The following is an 18,791-nucleotide window of genomic DNA, read 5'->3' on the forward strand; positions in this document are numbered from 1 at the left end:
TATTTAGACATGATGCTATAACTTCCTCTTAAAAATTAGATAAAGAAATGTTTGCATACATCTATACATCTGTACAGTTTGGAGAGACACACTAGAGTCCTTCTGACAGTAGGATACCACATTCCATGCAGATCTGCAGGTGAAATCGTGCTCTGATGCCTGGGATTAAGGGATTCAGCTGAACCTGTTTAAAAGCAAAATACACACATGTAAAGCTTGCCCATCTGTCCTTCCAACCAAAGGAGATCGTAATATCAACTGTAATATAAAATTTCATTTTATACTCTCTACACAGAAATATGACATTTTATTTTACCCAAACAGGTTATTTTTTTTTTCCTTCTGAGCAGGTCAGAACTAGATTTCTGACGTGAATCGAGCACAAGCCTGTGAAAGACATGAATTTGCTTTCAGGGGTGGCCCAGCTCAACCTTTTTAAATGAGTTGGTGTTACAGGCATGTCTCCAATGACACATACCTCCCACTCCGCTAAACAGCTGAAATTATCAGTTAGTGAAAAAAAATAGCACAGAAGAAAAGAATAAAAAGAAATGGTTAGAGATCATGGAATTACAGGAAATGCTTAGGAAAAAAAAAGGGAAAAAACATTCTATTTATTCACTCTTTCCTTTCTGCTGGGGATAATCCTACATGGATTGAACAGTTGCAAAAATATAGGGTTTAAACATATTTTATAAACTGTAAAAATAACAGCAAAACCAATTTTGTCATGAGATTGTTGTAAACAAAAAAATGCTCCTCCTGGGTAACCATCATAATAACACAGTATGCTCAAAATGGATTTTCACAACACCTGACAGACAGAGGTCTGTCTTCATTTTGTCCTTAAATCAAGCTGGGAAACAGCTGAGTCAATAGCACCAGAACTCTGATTTCAAATACCAACCATTTAAAAAAATTCTTGTAGTTTCACCTGCTGATGGAAAATGCATTTGTCTTTATGTGATCAGTGAAGAAATCATCTGAAATAATCCAGTAATATCTTTCTACCTTTTGCAACTATAAATTTATTGTCACAGTAATTAGAAAGCCTGTAAAATCTTATGATATCTGTTTGAGGTTTCTAGGCCATTTATTAGTCACTTCAGCTATTCCTGCAGGTCCTGAAATGGGAGAGAAGCACCTCTGAAGGACAAATGATCCAAATTATCTCAGACACATATCTTCAAATTATACCATATAGGTTCCTTCCATCTCCTGAGTGCAGGTGAGATTTAAAGGACTTGCAAATTCCATACACCTGGGGTGAAGTAAAATGAACTCCATTCTCAATGGAATTTGTGGAGTCCAGCTAGAAACACCTCTGCAGACTTTCCAAGCCAAAAGCAAGAAACTACCATGTAATCAAAAGGAATACAAGAAACAAGTGATAAAGAGCTAAGAAAGATGCTGCTGGGTAAATAATAACACTGTGCCACTCTGAACAATGATAAAATAAAAGGAGAAATTCTTCATGGATCCTCGATAGTAATTTAAAAATTTCTAACACTCAAACAACTGGCATCAGAACAGCCATATTTTATGAAACTTTATTCCAGTTTGCTGTAATTTACAGACACATGGGTCACATATTTAAAATGTCAAGGAGTAAATTCTGAATTATTTTAAATACCTATAATTTAAGAGACATGCCTGACACACCAAATCACCTTTCCATCTTAGCACAGCTAACAAACAAAAGCAACCTCAAGTACATATCTTGATGGCAGGGACACTTTTCAGAGGAGAATACAAAATCTCAGGTTTATACAAAGTACAATAGATGCTGTTGGTTGCAAAAGTAGTTGCTTCATATAACAGACTGTACTTGAAGCACAAAGAAATAGCACCAAAAGAACAAGATCAGGCTGTTTCTCATCTAAAACACAAAACTAAACTTTGAGACAAAGTTCACTTCTAAAAAATGCTTATGAATTTGTCTAGGCAAATAACCCACGCAAGTTTCTCACTTGGTTCAAGTTAATGCTCACATTCCATGAGCTAAGATGGTTCAAGTTAATGTTCACATTCCATGAGCTTTTTGCATTAATTTGACAATATGAGATGTATTTCATACCAGATTTAACTAAGCTGCAGGACTCAGGATCTTCTAGCCGGACATCTGAAAATGAAGCTTCAGATGGCAGCTTCTTCTGTTCCTCTTTCAAACTCTGTGCAATTTGCTGCAAAGAAAGATACACAATAATATTTTAATATCACATAATACTGCTTTGGTTACAACAGATAAAAGCATGCTGAATTGCAAAAGAAATCAGCTACACTCAACTTCCAGTGTTTCAAAGACATTTAGAAGAAATAGGCAGATGTTTCCAAAACAGTGGCAGAAATATTGCAATATGATATTCACAAACACGTATCTGTGTAAAGCACTGCTCTTTCTATTTTGCTTATTTTACTGATCTCTCTAAAATGACCTATAAGCCACCTAGAAAGGAAAGTTCAAAATAGGGCAACCCAGTTAAACATTTACCAGGATTTTAAACAAATAATTTTTTATGGCTTTATTTCCATAAATGACATGTGCAGATGGCCCAAAAGTACTCTCCAGTTTATTCCCTGTGGGAGTTCAACCAAAAGCCTTCCCTTAACATTACTCAACATTTCCACACTTCAACCTTTTCCACTACTTGGTCGGCCTCAAAGCAACAAGAGGCAGCAAGAATAGGCAGAGAACTGCATTAATATTTGAGCAGAACAGCACAAGAAACATTTCTGCCCCATGCTTTTAACATTTTAATAATTCATTTACTAAGACAGAAGGGCTCTCTAAATAGCAAGGATTTGAGGTTTAAAAGCGATCAAGTAGCAAAATGAATCTCAAGCCAGGCAAAAACTGAAGTCTTATAAGGACATATGAAGAGCAGCATAATTTCTCAATTTTAAATGAACTTTCTCTTCCTTAACTGAAGGGCTATAGGACCTTGGTTAGAAAATAAGGCCTCATACAGACCAAACAGGAGAATCACTTGCCTGAAGATGCTTATTAGTCCTTAAACTTTCAGTACAAAGAGCGTGTACTCAACAGACTCACTAGCTTCAGGGTTTAAAATCCCATGGATATATAAAAAAAAAAAAAAAAGCTGAAGTACCAACTGTAGCACAATAAAAGCTTTAGATATATATATATATCTAAAGCTTTTATTGTGTAAAGACAACATCACAGCAACATGAGTTCACTACTGGTAATTTTCTCACAGTGATTTTTCTGTTTATAGACAGGAATTGAGCCCAGTAAGGTACAGTCACACAATGTTAATGTCTTTCAGCCCACAGCAAAATACATGTATTTTAGGTAGGTAGGTAGGTAGGTAGAGAAAAGAGAGAGCTAAGACAGACAGACAGACAGACAGATAGCTGCTGTGTTCTTTGTAAGTCATGTTTTGATTCTGAAGTCAAACAGCAGCTTTCTATCAACTGGTCACCTGGAACTAAGTCCTACAGTTTTCTAAGCACCACCAGCTATTCTGGCAGCTACGTGGAAAGCAGAATACAGTGATAAAATTTGGATCTTGCCAGTCCATGTTGGAAAGACCATTCTCAGTCACCTCAGTCCTTTGACAGCTTAGGTCTCCCATTATAAAGTGAATTTGGAGGGGGATCTTTACTATGCTTTACTGCTTCCGTGTAGTCTTCATGCAGTTGCAGCTTGTTCTAGTCAAAAACTCATTAAAGGTTTCTCATTGGGCATTTATTTATTTCCATGAGTTATTTAATTTTTTAAAATAAGTAGAATTAGTTTGATCCATTTCAACAAGAACACTGACTCAAAAGACTTGGAATGACTAAAAAATGGCTAATACTGATAAGAACCTGAAAAAGGCTTCTGGAAGCCATTGCTACCATGTTAGATTATCTAAAGCAAATCTCCTCTCACAGTGCCTGAGCACAGGGTACACACACATGCCTACCAAAAGCTAGTTGACCAGTAATTCTTAAAACAAACTTGAAGCTAACTGGCACTGTCTCAAGCATCTTTTCAATTCCAGCTCAACTAGGAAATACATTGGGTAATACCTATTACTGATGAATGTAAATAAAAATTAAGAAGCTTCAAGTTTTGATAAAACTGTTAACTGTGAGAACTACTGCCATTGTCGCTAAGTTTGACATAAAACATTGACACCTAGTCCAGGGCCATAATTTAATCAGCAAGTGTCAATTTAAAAATGGCAATAACACCAAATACACCTAAAAACAGGAAAACCCAAGCTGCAAAGCATTGCATTGCATAACTGCATACACTGCATGTACAAAGTCAAGGCCAATGAAGAAGCTGAGGCTGTACCTCCATCATTTCCAGCTTGTCAGGATAGGCGAGATCGCCGGGTGCGGGCTTGTAGCCGGTGATGTCGGTCTGGATGTAAATGTGTGTCCTGTAGACAAGGCGCTCCTGCACATCCTCCAGCATCTGCTTGACACCAGCTGCAAAGGCTCCCAGTTGTTCAGCTGACAAAGGTAAGAACAGGCATAAATTGTTAATGACAAAACAAGCTTATAGAAACACAAATCTGAAGTATCACACATATGACCATAAAAACCTGGCTTGCTGCAGATGGAGTCAGGGTATTTTTGGAACAGCACCATGCAGACAAATTTGTGATAAACAAGGAATTTACTGAACTCCATGCTGCAGTTGCTTTGGCTCCCCAGATTTTCATTAGGCTATGAAAATACAACCTCAGATGCATTGTTAGAATTAAGGGTTCTATCTATTTCAGACCTGGGTACATTAAGTGGAATTTTGGAGGGAACAACAAAGCAAGGTGGCTTTGGTTCCATCACAGCCAATATTTGTGGTGTGACTGTTGGGAGCTGATAAAAACAGATAAACCAATGCAGGTCACATCAAACTTAAGAATTATTGTATCAACCCAAATTTAAGCAGAAGTAAGACACTTATGAAAAGCCAAATTATTAAGTCAGCAAATTTTTGCTCACTCCAAACATTGTCACAATTAGACTTCCAGGAAAGTGAACAATTCTTCATGATTACTGGCATAGCTTCAGTGACAAGGAGCTACACTGGGTGATAAATCAGGTACCAAGGTTGATTTCTATTTACTGCCTGGTGCAATAAAGACTCTGAAAGGATTCCATTCTGCACTGGTCATACTATGAAATGAGAAACCAGGTTGGCCCTCTCCTATGAGACTTTGGGCTCTGCATACTCACAAAACTCCAGAATCTACACTGCTACTTAACTCCTCTGCTGAAGTTACAATTTCTAATCTGGGAAACATGACATTAAGGAGAATTGAAAAAAAAATCAGTTTCAATTATTTTATCATCATTATGCAGAAAGCTCTACATGGATGACGCATTAGCAGGGCCAAGTGAAGCAGTTCATTAATTTTAAAAGTTAATTTAAATCAACCCTGGTGCATGCATATACACTGGGTGTATGCTTGCTAGCATTTGTACAATCTAGAGAAAACATGACTAACATCAGTACAGTACTTAAAATGATGCTATGCACAGATCCAAATATACAGACCTTCACTAGAAATGAAAAAGCATAATTAATTTTATACAAACATGTCAAATATGAGGTTAGGTTAAGATCCACTAGAAAGAAAAAAGCATCTAGAATTTCTGACTATGCAATTAAATAATTTTATCAGTTAAGAAGACACTTAAAAACAATAATCGTCAATCTATGAGTTACCATTGTTCTGTACATGATCCTCAAGCATCTCATTTTTGAGAATCCCACAGAGCTCAGAAAGTGTCTCTAAGTGAATGACATGGATGATCATTGGCCTCAGGACATCATACAATGAAAGACACAACTTCTCCAAGAGTTCACTATGAAGAAAAAATAAAAAAAAGCAAAATATTTTCAGGATCCCTCAGAAGCAAAAGAAAATTTTATCACAAATATAGATTATTTTGTGGCAAAGATTTTTGAAAGGAGGGAGAGAAAAAAGGTGTCTCAGAAGACTTCAGACAAGACAGTTTAAAATATAAACCCACTATTACCTAAAAAGTAGGAAAAGCTTTCCTTTTAAAAGATGTGGCATATCAACTGCTTAAAATGGTGTTATAGCTTTTAATTAATTTTAATATAAAATTTTAAAAACCCAAATAAACAAAAAAAAACCTATACAAACTAACCAACAACTCAACCTGTCACAAAGGGAAGACACTGCAACCTGGTTTTACTTGGCTACTATGTAAAAAAATACTCCTGCTGCGCTCAGAATCAACAACCCAAATTTTCCCTTGAGAAAAGGCTCATCTGATTGCAAGGACTCAACAGTGTATTAGACTCAGGAGCACACAAAGAGGGATTCAGGGGGAGAAGCTTGGTAATGTTTTCTGTCATAGCTACCAACATCTCAGAACACACTTTCCAGTCTAACTGAAGTTATGATATCAATACAGGGACACATCAGAAATCCCACTTCTATGGATTTTTTTCTTTCATGTTCAAAGTGGTGCATATCCTGCTTAAGACATCAACAGCACTCACTCTAGACATTTTTGCCATTCTCAGTGCTCCCCTCACTAATCACATATTAGGCACTAATGCTATTGCCAGTAGCTGAAAATTCAAGTAATTTCTAGAGTTGGAAATATAAACATCAAGAACACTGAATAATGACAGTGTGATAAAGACACTGAGTTTACTGCACTATTTGTTTTTTTCTAATTCACAAAAAATGTCTGTCAATGGGACAATGACACTTCAGTTCCTCAGACTGGGAACAAAAATGCTCATGAAAAATACGCAGCAGAAATATTTTGAATGCCTCTTCCTTCGCATCCTATAGCACCACAAGTAACTTGATAAAACAGTTAAAAGCAGAAACAAAAGAGAAAGTTTCACTAGTCTTATTTATTAACTACAATACTCAATCTCAGATCTTTACTCTTGGGTAGAATTTTGGTAAACTCTTATCTCTACATAGATACCAGACTATCATATCTTCAGAGCACCTGAGCACTGCAGAAGAGAAAATAAGGCCATGTATTACGCTAAGAGAAACCTAATAAAGTAGCTACTATTTGAAACATTTTTTTAAAAATATTTTATTTAGATGTAGGCAAAAAAAAAAATAAAAGGGAAGCAAGTTCTTAGGAAATGAGGTAATTACATTCCATCAAAATTTAAGAAAAAACAGAAGTCTGTTATCATTCTTGGTGTGAATAGCACTAGTGACAAGATTTCTGGCTGAACAACATTTTACGCTGATTTCAATTAGGAATGTTTAGTCCAGGATTTGGACTGAGATGGCTAAACTGATTCTTAAGCAAATTTATTTCAGTCACCTCAAATTCTGAGCATGCCCTACACAAGGCCACAAACCCTCAGAAAAGACTGGGCCTACTCTGGCACTGTGGTTTATCTCTAGTGAGGCTTTATGCAGTTTTGGTTTTCCTTTAGCTTTGAAGGATGGGGAGGGTTCTTGGCAGTCTTTTTCAGGTTACACACTTGCTTAACTTAGGGTGCACTCAATTTAAGACATTGCAACACTCAAAACCAGTGTCTTGCTTAGTCACTAATAAGTCAGACTTACACTAATAGGGATACACTTTAGTTAGAAACTTTATAGCAAGGGAACATGACCTACCCAAATTTCAAAATCAAGTATCAGTACTAAAACATACCAGAAAACTGGAGGAGGGGCATAATCTATTCAAATACTTTACCATTACAGGTTTGTTGTAAAAAACTCAACAATACTTTTACAATACAATTACTGTGTGAAACAGCACCCTGTCCCTCTTTTAGGTTTAGGCACGAGAGACTGGGACACTGCTCTTGTCAGGCATCCACTACCCTGCCTTCTGTTCAGTCCAAATATTCCTTGACAGTAAGGGCAGCTCATTAAATCCTTCCAGAAAAACAGCTGGAGTTCATCAGCCTAACTTCAGACTGAAGTAAATGAATGCACTTGTGCTACAGGCTGTGCAAAACAGGCTGTACAAAAACAGCTGAGAGCCGTAGACTTCTACAGCTATTTTCAAAGAATCTGAGTATTTTTAACTCTTTCAGACTATCTACAGAGCATTTGCAAAGATTACTTATGGAGAATGGGAACTATCAGTTTTGCTTGAAGAAAGAAAACACAAGAACATCAAATTCTGATGCTTAAAGTGATTAAGCTGTTTTTTTTATCTTGCTAGTTCTCACCAAACCATTTGAACATGGCTCTGTTTGCCATAAAATATTATCTGCTACATCACAACACCCTAAATACAACATCCAGTTAAAAAAAACCAAACCAGGATCTACCACCTACTCCAGTTTTGGTGTTGGTTTTGTGAAGAACTCATTGTAAAGCTGGTGTTCATCCTGGCATACATGGACCATAAAGGCACAACCACTTCGTACCTGTATTCACAGAAATACAAATACTTGATTATTAAATTATTTTCTTTGCATCAGTATCACAAGAGATATTAGAGGTCTTATTACTATATACTATATATTGTGTTGTGATTATTACAGCTATGATTAAACTGAAGGTTTGGAAAATTTAAAAACAATGAGATGAACTCCAAGAGTACGGGCTGAAAAGATGTTACTAGCCAAATAAAAGCTCACTGTACAACTTCTGTTCCTTTTTTGTTTCTGAAATTTAAGTAACCACATTTTATGATTCTTTTTTATCCTCCCCCCTCTGTGAGGTATGTAACAGGGTGGAGTTTTTACAGAAATAAAACATGTATGGCTTGAAAATATTAGTAGAATGTTAATGATTCAAACTCACAGACAACAGTAACAATTCTGCATGTAAATGACTGAACTAAGTAGGTTCATTTTTCCTGGGGGAGAAAGGATTAAAACATTACAAAACCTTCACAACACATGACTACTTTACCTACCAGAGCACAATGATCTCTGTTATTCTGACTGGTTAATTCTGTAACAGTGCTAGCAATACTTGGACCAAGCAAAAGCTCCCGCTGGTCGAGGTAACATTGATGGATTTCATTGAGAACTTGCTGATACCTAGCCAAGAAATTAAAACAGTAACTGAAGATCATTTTCTGGCACACATAAAATGCATTCTAATATCCTCTTTAGGTCTATGTAATTACAATTTTTAAAACTTTCTTTTAAACAAATAATGTGTTTAACAGTACCTAAACAAAAGTAAATATTTTCAAAATTTAAAACTATTGAAGATAAATTATGTAGACATACTCACTCTGGCATTTTTTCAGATCTTTGCTCTACTTGTTCAATAAGAGTCTACTCAAAAAAAAAAACAGAGAAAGAAGTATTATCAGTAAATCAATTTTTTGTAGTAATTGGAAAACAGTTTGTAGTATTTTTCCACGGATACAATATGCAATCTTTGGACATTTACATTTGCACAATATGCAATCCCTGCATTCACACTAATAAATTCAAGCCTCATTTTCATAACTTCCTTTTTAAAAGTTAGTTACCAGCTACTTACTCTGACTTTGGGAGCAGCTGCTCTGAATTTCACATAAAACAGCGTGAAGGCATTGTCAGAATTTGGCACAGCTGAAGGATCCTGAAAGAAGAGATGAGTAATTGGTTAAAAAGCAAAATACTATATTTGGCTTCTAGTATATAATGGCTGAGATAATTAGGCTCTAAGACAGGGTATTGGTTGTTTATGCTTATGCTTCCAGTGAAACAGTTCTTTGCCACTTCCCACCAACAAAGGCATGCTGGTTTCAGAATTTAAAGTCAGATGGAAGAACAAAACCCAAGCCAAGTGCTTCATCCAACAGCTTCTACAGAAAAAGGAACATTTTCAGTAATTATGACATTCTCCATTAGAGACAAAAATTTTCTCTGGACCTGCCAGAGAAGTAGTGATTGTTGGTCCTTAATATGTAGTATTAAAATGGAACAATTTTCCCTTTATCTGCTGGTCCCAAGGCAGAGAAGCTAAGTTTCAGCTTGCATTCAAGCTACAACCAGAATATCAAGCTGTCTTGAGGCAGCTCTCCCTACAGCTCCTCAGCCCAGTGAGGCAGACAGCTTGAACTTCAGACAAATTCTAGCACTAACAAAGAGAGCAGAGACCCAGTTTAAACACCAAGCTCTCCTCCCCTTATCCCTACTGAAGTGAGAGAGAAGAGATGGTCTTCTTCAGAAACATGATGGGGACAGGAAAACTCCACCATCCTCACCTCCTATTTTCATCCCTGTGAACAATCTCATCATCCTTCTACAAACTTATATCAAAACCTCCACTCACATGTGTGCATCACCAAAGAACATCCAGATCTCAGTTCCTTCCCAGTCCTGACAGTCTTGTTCTGTTACAATAGAAAAACTCAACACTTGACAACAACTAAAAAACACTGGTCCAGTACTGCACTTCTAGCAGAAGGAGACATTTAATGTTTCAAAGTATACAAGATATCCACAAAACCCCCATGTACATGGGAACGAAAAGGTCATCCCACTCTTAAAAGACGTATTCTTCCTGACTTAAAACTCCTAAGCAGCAATTCAAATTCAGAAATCAGGTTACACACTTCTTTCTGTAGACATGCTGCTTATCAGAGATGTTCAATTTTGTTTAAATTCAGCTCAGTCAGAACAATCCACTAGCATCAAACCAAGCTATGATACCTTTTTTTTTTTAATAAAACCTAGTTTTGTACTGAACACAAAAAATGTTCAATGCCACTTAACTAATATCTTCACTCCACGAGTACTCTTCCACAAGTTTCCATGAACACTGCCTAAAATTTCTTTCTTTCTGGTGTGCCAGTTCTCAATTCTAGTATCTTTCAGTTTCACTGATTATCCCTCAGGACACTAAGTTTGGCTGTAATAGAACTGAGCACAAGGTACACCACAATTATTTGAAGAATCCAAGTGCATAGGAAAAGACATTCCCCTCTCCCTTCTGCTCTGCCAGAATATTGCAGCATGAGACTATCAACATCTTAATGAGACCAAAAAAACCTCCCTGCTCACATTTATGTCTACATCTCCCTGGAGTGAGGGGGAGTAAACACCTGGTGTCTCTTCCCTGGGACATTCTAACACCACTGTCAACACTTCAAACTGAAACAAAAAATGCTGGAAAACTAATAGGAACCTGGTACAGCTGTTATCTGCAGCTACACAAACCACTGCAGAATAAATGAACATTTACATGACCAAGAGCACCCAAGAATACTTACTGGAATGTAATCCTGAAATGATCATGGTATGAACTCAGAGTTGTGCTTTACAATTACCACCCAGTAACACCCAGCTCCTGTACACTTTTTTCAAGTGTTCCCTTTAATCTCTCTCTGTCTCCAAAGCAATCCACCTCCAAAACAAAACACCACAGCACTTCTATTTCTCCTGTGTACCTTCCCCATTTGGCAACACACCAACAGACAATTCAGAGCTCCAGTGCACACTCTGGTTCAGGAAAGCCACTGTCTGGCCATCTGGTGTCTCTAACAGAGTCCTTCATCCATCCCTGGCTTTCACTAGCTTACTGCTCACCTACTTCAATTCACTGACTTCATCTTCTTCAATCTCCATCATTTTTTAATTGTTACTACTTTTAAATCTTTTGGATCACTAGATCTCCATCATACTTGGCTGAGCATTGGACAACCTACACAAACACCATAGTGTTTGCCCCGACCTATTTTCACAAAAATCAGCTGACACATCCCACCTTCAAAAAAATAAAAAGAGAACTCTTTGATGTTATAATAGACATTTCAGCACAGCTCCACCTCCCACTTGCTGGTTCACCTTACCCTTTTCATTAACTGGGTTGTGAGGTTCTGTAGTGTATTCACAGTGTATGTCTTGATAAGGTGCATAGCTTTAGAAAGGCATTGTTTAAACTTCGTCAAATATACAGGATAGTCTTTAAAATTTGGCTGAAAGAAGGAAAAAAATCAATTTTAAATAGAAATAGTAAGAGTCAAAAAAATTTATCAAAACTTAATATACTCACATAACTAGCCAGCTTGTACAAACTAAAAGAAGTATTTTACAAAAAAATTAAGCAGAATAAAAAGTATATTCAATAAAAATTTCCTACATTTATAAAGCATCATCCTTAACTTCTTGCTGTATTTGGCATAGAAAACTTTATAGGGGGAAAAAAAACATTACAAAAGTATGAACACATAGTTGTGACAATTTAACCAAAAATACAGAATGACTTACATGTGATGAAATATATGCAATACAATCATCAAGCTTAGCCAGCATGGGAATGAATCCTTCACTGTTCACGGACAGCGTAGGGGAATTCAATTTCTTTGGAAAACAAGACAAAGCATCATTGTAAGGAACCTAAGCACATTACTGTTGGTGACTAAGTTCACCAGACCAGTAAGCTTTCATCTTCTAAGACTATTAACAATGAAATAATACTTACAGTGTTGATATTTTCCAGCTCGTTAAAGTAAGAAAGTTTCTGCTGGATGTTTTCAGCCAGGTCAACAAGTTCTGACTATTAAAGAAACAATAAATAAAAGAAAAATCATCAACTTAGCAAGTGCCTTAAGTATATGTGTATATATATATAATGTGTGTGTATATATATATGTATGTATGTATGTATACACGCACACACACACACACACATGTGTATAAAATTATTAAGCCTCCCTTTCAGCTTTCAGCACATACCATTGTTCAATAGCTCCAAAAAACTTGCAACTAATCAAGTACAGCAAAAAATGCAGAATACAGCAGTGCTCTCTTGTTCTTTTGCCAGAGACTGACACATTATTTTCAGTAGTGCATTTAAAATAATATATACTACAGGTTTGTCAGTATCCCACAGAAAATGCTGCATACAAACAGCAGTGCTGCCATCAGTATTACGGAGAATTGTAAAAATCCTGTATCTCAGGATTGGAGTTTTAAAAAGTTCTCTCATATCCAATCTGACTATGAAAATAAAAACATTCACTGTATCACTATTGCAGCAGGGGTAAATCAGGAAAAAGAAAAAGTATCTGGGAAATAAGCTCCCAACTTCAGGGATCTTGCAGAAAGCAACTCAAAATATTTCAATATTAATATTTCAAATATTAAAGTGTAAATGATATGAATTATTAATTCCAGTACAGTTTGCACTTGTCAGGCATCAGTTACAAAAACTGCCCTCAGCTAAGTTTCTTCATTAAAGCATATATTGACATATACAGAATATTTGACACATACTGACACTCCAGTTTCAGGTGAAACACTCCCAAAAAATTAGGTCCAAAGCAAATGGATGCATTGTTACCACAGCTCACATGTTTTCCCAGCCCAAGAAAAAGAAACTGTCATTTAAGATGTCTAAGCAGTTCCCAGTAATCCTTCCATCAAAGATTACCTGCTCTTTCAAAAGCTGTTCACAGGCCTCATGCAGCGTTCCTGTCTTTGTGGACACAAAAAGATACTGTTTTTGCAGTGACTCCAGGTGCTGAAGGGCACTATTCACATCATTCAAGATAGCATCACACTGCTCCTGAAAGCCAGACAAGTAATCCCTCATCTGTCTAGAAAAAAGAGAATCAACAGATAACAGAAGTAAAATTTCCCTTTCTGTATTTGCAAATCCAGCTGCCTGCAGGGACACTGCCACCACTTTTCTCTCTCTAGGAATAGGAGGTCATTTGCATCAAGCAAGAGTGCACAAGAAGCACAGGTTTCACCACCTCAGAAATAGCAGAGCTGAAGGGTCTGGAATAGCCACTCCATTTCCCTGATACTCCTTACAGCAAGCTACCTAGAAAGCAGCAGCTTGCACCACAGCTGGTCTGCAGCACGTGAATACTGCCTAAATGGGCAGCACAAACACGCTGACTTCTGCAAGCAGCCTAATTCTACCTGCCTTGCTCCCAACAGGCATGTTAATTTGGGTCTCTTCTACTCATTTTCAGTTTCCATTTAGAAATTACTTTTTCTCTTCTGAAGTAGCTGAAATTATCTAGAGGATTCTAAACTTACTGTGAGAATTGAAAGAGGCTTAGATTAAATAGATCTGGTGTCTAATGTCACCAGATTTGTCCAAGGCTCAATGCAGATAAAAACTCTAAATGATAACTAGATGTCAAGCATTCAGCTTATCTAAAGCATATTAAAAATTAATTACTCTTGGACGTCAGCTACAACCTCAGTTCTGCTTTACCATGTACAAAGAGGCAAGTAATGCAATTCCCTGTATCCATGTGCAACAGGCAAAGAAATTATTCATTCTCCTTCTGCACCTTTGGCCTCCTGCAGACAGCAGCATACTGGCCATCCTACAAGCCACTGTGCATCCCTGTTTGAGCACCTGTGTGCACCATTACAAACATGCCAACTGACAAAGTGCAAGCCTGCTACTCCTTGGAGGTTCTTAATGATCAGGTCACAGGATCAGGACATGCCTCACCCTCTGCTTTTAAGAAATGTCACGTCCTCAAATGTCACAGCAAAAGAGAAAGAAACAGCCCAAAGAAAAGCAGAGGAAAAACAGAAGAGGGAGTACAGCAGCATTTCCTTGTGGCCAAGGGCAAGTTTATGAAGTCTCAAAACAGAAGCCAGTTTCTATAAAAGCCACAAGCAGATCTAGCTAAGCCATTCAGCTGTACTTCAGATTCCCAAGGAATAACTGTCAAAGTCAGTGGGAAGGGGTTCTGCTGAGCCTGATGGAAAAGTCAGTTACACACAAACAGATCAGAATGGCAAGACTCAAAACCAGAGTTGAGCAAAGTGTCAAAGAATGCAGGGAATGCAGATACAGAATGACAACCACAGTCACTGATGAGCCAAATGGTGAGAACAGAAATGACCTCCAGCCACATCTGCTTACACAGTCTCGCCCTCAGGTGATAACATTCCAATAGCAGCAAAAATTGAAAAATCATAGGAAAGCTCTAGAACTGCGATTGTCTACAGCCCTGTCTGTAAGCCAAAACTAATTTCCACCTGTCTAAATATACTGGGCAGTTCAGAAGGAAATCTGCACCCCTTAACTGTTGTGCCACTTGGGCAGTGGCCTTTGGGAGTGAGGCCCACAGCCTTGGAAAGCCTCAGCTGCCCCAACACATTCTCCCACTCCCCACCAGCTGAATGTGAACACGTGGTGACATTAATGGACAAGATGAAGTCCTTCAAGGGTGGAGCTGCTTACAGTGAAAAGAATTGAGGAAGAGCACGTACCTATACTTGGCACCTTCATCTTGATCCATCTGTGTTTGCACCTGAGCAAACCAGGAGAAGAACTAGAAGAGATTTTATGGAGTGAACAATATAGATATCACATGCAATCAGTTAAAAAAAAAATCAGATCTATGATCTATGAAATGAAGATGAGGTTTTGTTAAAAACAGAACTGTTTCAGAATTCAGTTATTAATCTAGGAAACTAATTCCTCACTGTGGGTCTCTTCCAACTGAAATACTTCATTCTATTCCCTCACTGAGTTAAAATGGTAAAGACTGGATTTCATCTGGCTTTATTTGCACAAGAATAAGGGTATCACATTAGATAGTGGGGGTTCTTCTACTTCAAGAGCAACACCACTTTACTGAAGGGGTGTTTTATTCTCACATTAGATTCCACTCCAAATGCAAAAAGTATCTGTCATTTCAGAGCTAAGACTTCAGCGTTGTTTTCCACCCAAGTTCCCCCTTATGCATTTTGAAAACAGCCCAAAAGATTTAGCAAACCCACCAAAGGCTAGGCGAGACACACAGAAACCAACAGCATTCTCTGAAGATCGCTGCATCTTCATGGTCATTCACTTACCTGCTGTGCTGTTTCAATTCTTTCATCCTCCATCCCTAGTGCTGCAAATCCCTTCAGAAGGACATCCTCTGTGGATTCTGGCACGGCAGCTGTCAGCAGAACAGGCAGCGACTGGGACGTCAGGCTGCACAAGTCCTCGATGGGCAGCTGCTCACAGAACACCACAAACTTTGGTCAGATAACTCACTGAGAATCCCTTCACAGCTGCAGCTCAACTATAATGCAATCCAAAGCAGCAGATGAGAAAATTACAGGCTTCTACTTTTGAAGAAAAAAATGCAATGGACATTTTACCTATCAATATGATAATCACAGAATCATTAAGTTTAGAAAAAATCTCTGAGAGCACTGACTCCAACCATTACACCAACAACTACAACATCCATACATTTAGAAACACCACACCACACACAAAAAAACCTGTCAGGTTTTTTTGCCAGACATTCAAGGAAAATTCAAGATTGCTGCCACAATTTATTCAGACGACAAGGAATAGCTCTGCTGAACAGAAATTATTTTTTAGCCACAATTATTTTGTTTAAGCAAGAAAAACATGGAAAAAATTAACTAGAGATAAATTGTATTTAAGTATGACCAGAGATTATTAATTAGCCTATAAGGAAGAAATTAATTCAAAAAGAAAAATACTACTATATACACTTTAATAATATAATACCCTCTTCAATTACATGATAATGAATTTTATGTTTTCTGAGAATATCAGTAGGGTAAAACCAGAAAACATTGCTTATCTCTCTATAAATTGGTGTCTCTATAGAAAACAACTTGCTTAGTAAAATATTCCCTGCCTGGTAGTATTAGCTAAACAGAAAAAGAGCCATCAGTATTTTAACTACTTGAGAACAAACAGATTGCCATACATTGTCCAACTTCCACACCCCTCACCACCCAAAACAGGGCTGACCCCAGCAGGGCAGTCAGGGCTCCTCTGGTGTCTAATACAGAGGGAAAGGTGAATCCATCAGAGCCTGCTGTTTCAGGACAGCTGAACCAAGACTGTCCCAGGTCTCTGAAGAACTCAATGTCATGGCTTTGCTGCTGTCCTCACCGGCAAATACAGTACCTGCCTCGTTGCAAAGCTGGTTTAGATCCTCAAAAACATCCCCTGGCAGCAGGACATCCTTCTACAATCACTTTGGATGCCTGCCAATATTTACTTTCTGCATTCTGCTTACACAAAAAAAAGCAACCAGGAAGGATTAAATGAAACAGGTTCATTTGAGGAAGGAATGGCTTTACACTCTCCCTTTTGCAGTTCTGAGCTTTCAGACACTTGCTGAGAGCAGGCTTTGCTGATTTTATGGCACTTATCTCACACTAAGATCCTGTTTAAATACAAACCCTCTCCTGAAAAGTGCAGTTAGGAATGCAAGCATTCTGTTCCACCTCCCTTAGCAGACAAGGGAGTGTTCATAAGTAATCATCTTGTCAGAGTTGGGAATTTTACACCGTGGGAGACCATGTCCTGTATGGCGCTGACAAATTATTAACCTTTTTACCCCTCTTCCTGGCTTTCCTCAGTTCAATCGAGAGCCTGCAATTCGTACCAGGAAATAACGTGGACGCCAGGAGCCATGCATTAGTAAGGATCACTTTAAGACCAAAAGAACGAACTTCATGGCTAAAGTTCCCAACTTCATCAGGACAAATGCCGGTGGTCTGAGGGAAGCGGCGAGGGCGGGCAGAGAAAGCCGGTGCATTCTCGGGGAAAGCTCCCACCGCTGCCTCACCAACCCCTCCAGGCAGGGCGGCAGGGGCTCCCAGGGAGCGAGCCCTCCCGAGGGAAGGACAGGGGACGTTGAGGGCGCGGCTGCGGGCGCGACACAGAACGCGAAGCGCAGCCGAGCGCCCCGAACCCGGCAGCGGCCCCGCAGGCCCAGCCGCTCTGGGCCGTCACCGCCGCCCGCCTGGCGACGTGGCACCGCGGCCACTCGCGGCCACTCCCGCCCTCGCTCCCGCCCTCCGCCCCTCCGGCCGGGCAGCGCCGCCGCCTCACCTCGGCAGGCACCGGCAGGTTCTCGGCCGCCGCCTTCAGCTCCAGCACCGAGTCGGTCTGGCGGTCGCTGAGCGGCGCGGTGGGCTGCAGGCGGCGGTCCCAGAGGCTGAGGCGGTCGCGCACGTCCCTGCCCGCGGGCGGCGGCTCCGCGGGCGGCGGCTCCAGCATGCTGCCGGCGGCGGGACGGGCGGCCGGGCCGGGACGGGCCGGGAGCGGCGCCCGGAGCGCGGCGGAACGCCGGGAGCGGGGCGGCGCTTCCGGGGGAGGCTCGGAGCGCGCCGCGCCGCGTCGCGTGGCAGTGGCGTCACGGGCACGGGGCAGAGACGGGCGTGACGAGGGGCCGCCGGGCGGGTGGCGCCCCCTGGCGGCTGGGAGGATCCACGGGATCGCAGACTGGCCTGGAAAAGATCTCGGACCGTCCGGGCCAGCCTGTGACCCAACCCCAGCATGTCACCTAGACCAGGGCACTGAGTGCCACCTCCAGTCATTCCTTACATACCGCCAGGGGCGGTGACTCCACCCTTCCTGAGAAGAAACTGCCCCTGATGCCCAACCTAAACCTCCCCTGGTGCAGCTTAAGGCTTTGGCCTCTTGTCCTGTCGCTGGTTTCCAGGGAGAAGAGACCAACCCCAACGGGCTGTACCCTCCTTTCAGGCAGTTCTAGAAGTGGTAAAGTCCCTCCTGAGCCTCCTTTTCCCCTGCTTGAACACCTCGCTCTCCCAGCCCCTCCTCACAGGACTTGTGCTCGAGACCCTTCCCCCGCTCCACTGCCCTTTCCTGGACACACACCAGCACCTCAACGTCCTTCCCAAACTGTGGGCCCAGAACTGGACAGGGCACTTGAAACTGTGAAATACAAAGCTGTGTTTTGTGTCAGGTACACACGTGTGTGTTTGTGATTGTGATATGTGTGGAAACCGACCGTGGGATAGTTACAAAGATGAATTCTAATAATTAACTGAGGAAAGTAAAGCATGGAAGAAGGCCTTTGAACCTGTCTTTTGTTTGCAATTAACCTTAGTTGATTTAGGAGCATCAGAATTGAAGTGTTAAGGATGT

The 18,791-nt window shown here is 39.9% G+C and overlaps 1 protein-coding gene across 1 annotated transcript in view; it reads right to left on the reverse strand.

Moving 5' to 3' along the window:
• COG3 (component of oligomeric golgi complex 3) overlaps positions 1-18,196 on the reverse strand; it is a 30,763-nt gene extending 12,567 nt beyond the window's left edge. Inside the window, 16 exon segments of the mRNA XM_005487327.4 lie at positions 60-184; positions 2,078-2,183; positions 4,307-4,467; positions 5,687-5,826; positions 8,268-8,359; positions 8,854-8,980; positions 9,180-9,223; positions 9,435-9,515; positions 11,731-11,856; positions 12,149-12,241; positions 12,363-12,437; positions 13,314-13,479; positions 15,128-15,189; positions 15,716-15,862; positions 17,733-17,903; positions 17,906-18,196. Of these exon segments, the coding sequence (XP_005487384.2) occupies positions 60-184; positions 2,078-2,183; positions 4,307-4,467; positions 5,687-5,826; positions 8,268-8,359; positions 8,854-8,980; positions 9,180-9,223; positions 9,435-9,515; positions 11,731-11,856; positions 12,149-12,241; positions 12,363-12,437; positions 13,314-13,479; positions 15,128-15,189; positions 15,716-15,862; positions 17,733-17,903; positions 17,906-18,181 (1,992 nt within the window). The 5' untranslated portion in view covers positions 18,182-18,196.
• Positions 18,197-18,791: the final 595 nt, after the last annotated feature.

This window comes from Zonotrichia albicollis, chromosome 2 (assembly GCF_047830755.1).
Source record: "Zonotrichia albicollis isolate bZonAlb1 chromosome 2, bZonAlb1.hap1, whole genome shotgun sequence".
NCBI classification, from domain to species: domain Eukaryota; kingdom Metazoa; phylum Chordata; class Aves; order Passeriformes; family Passerellidae; genus Zonotrichia; species Zonotrichia albicollis.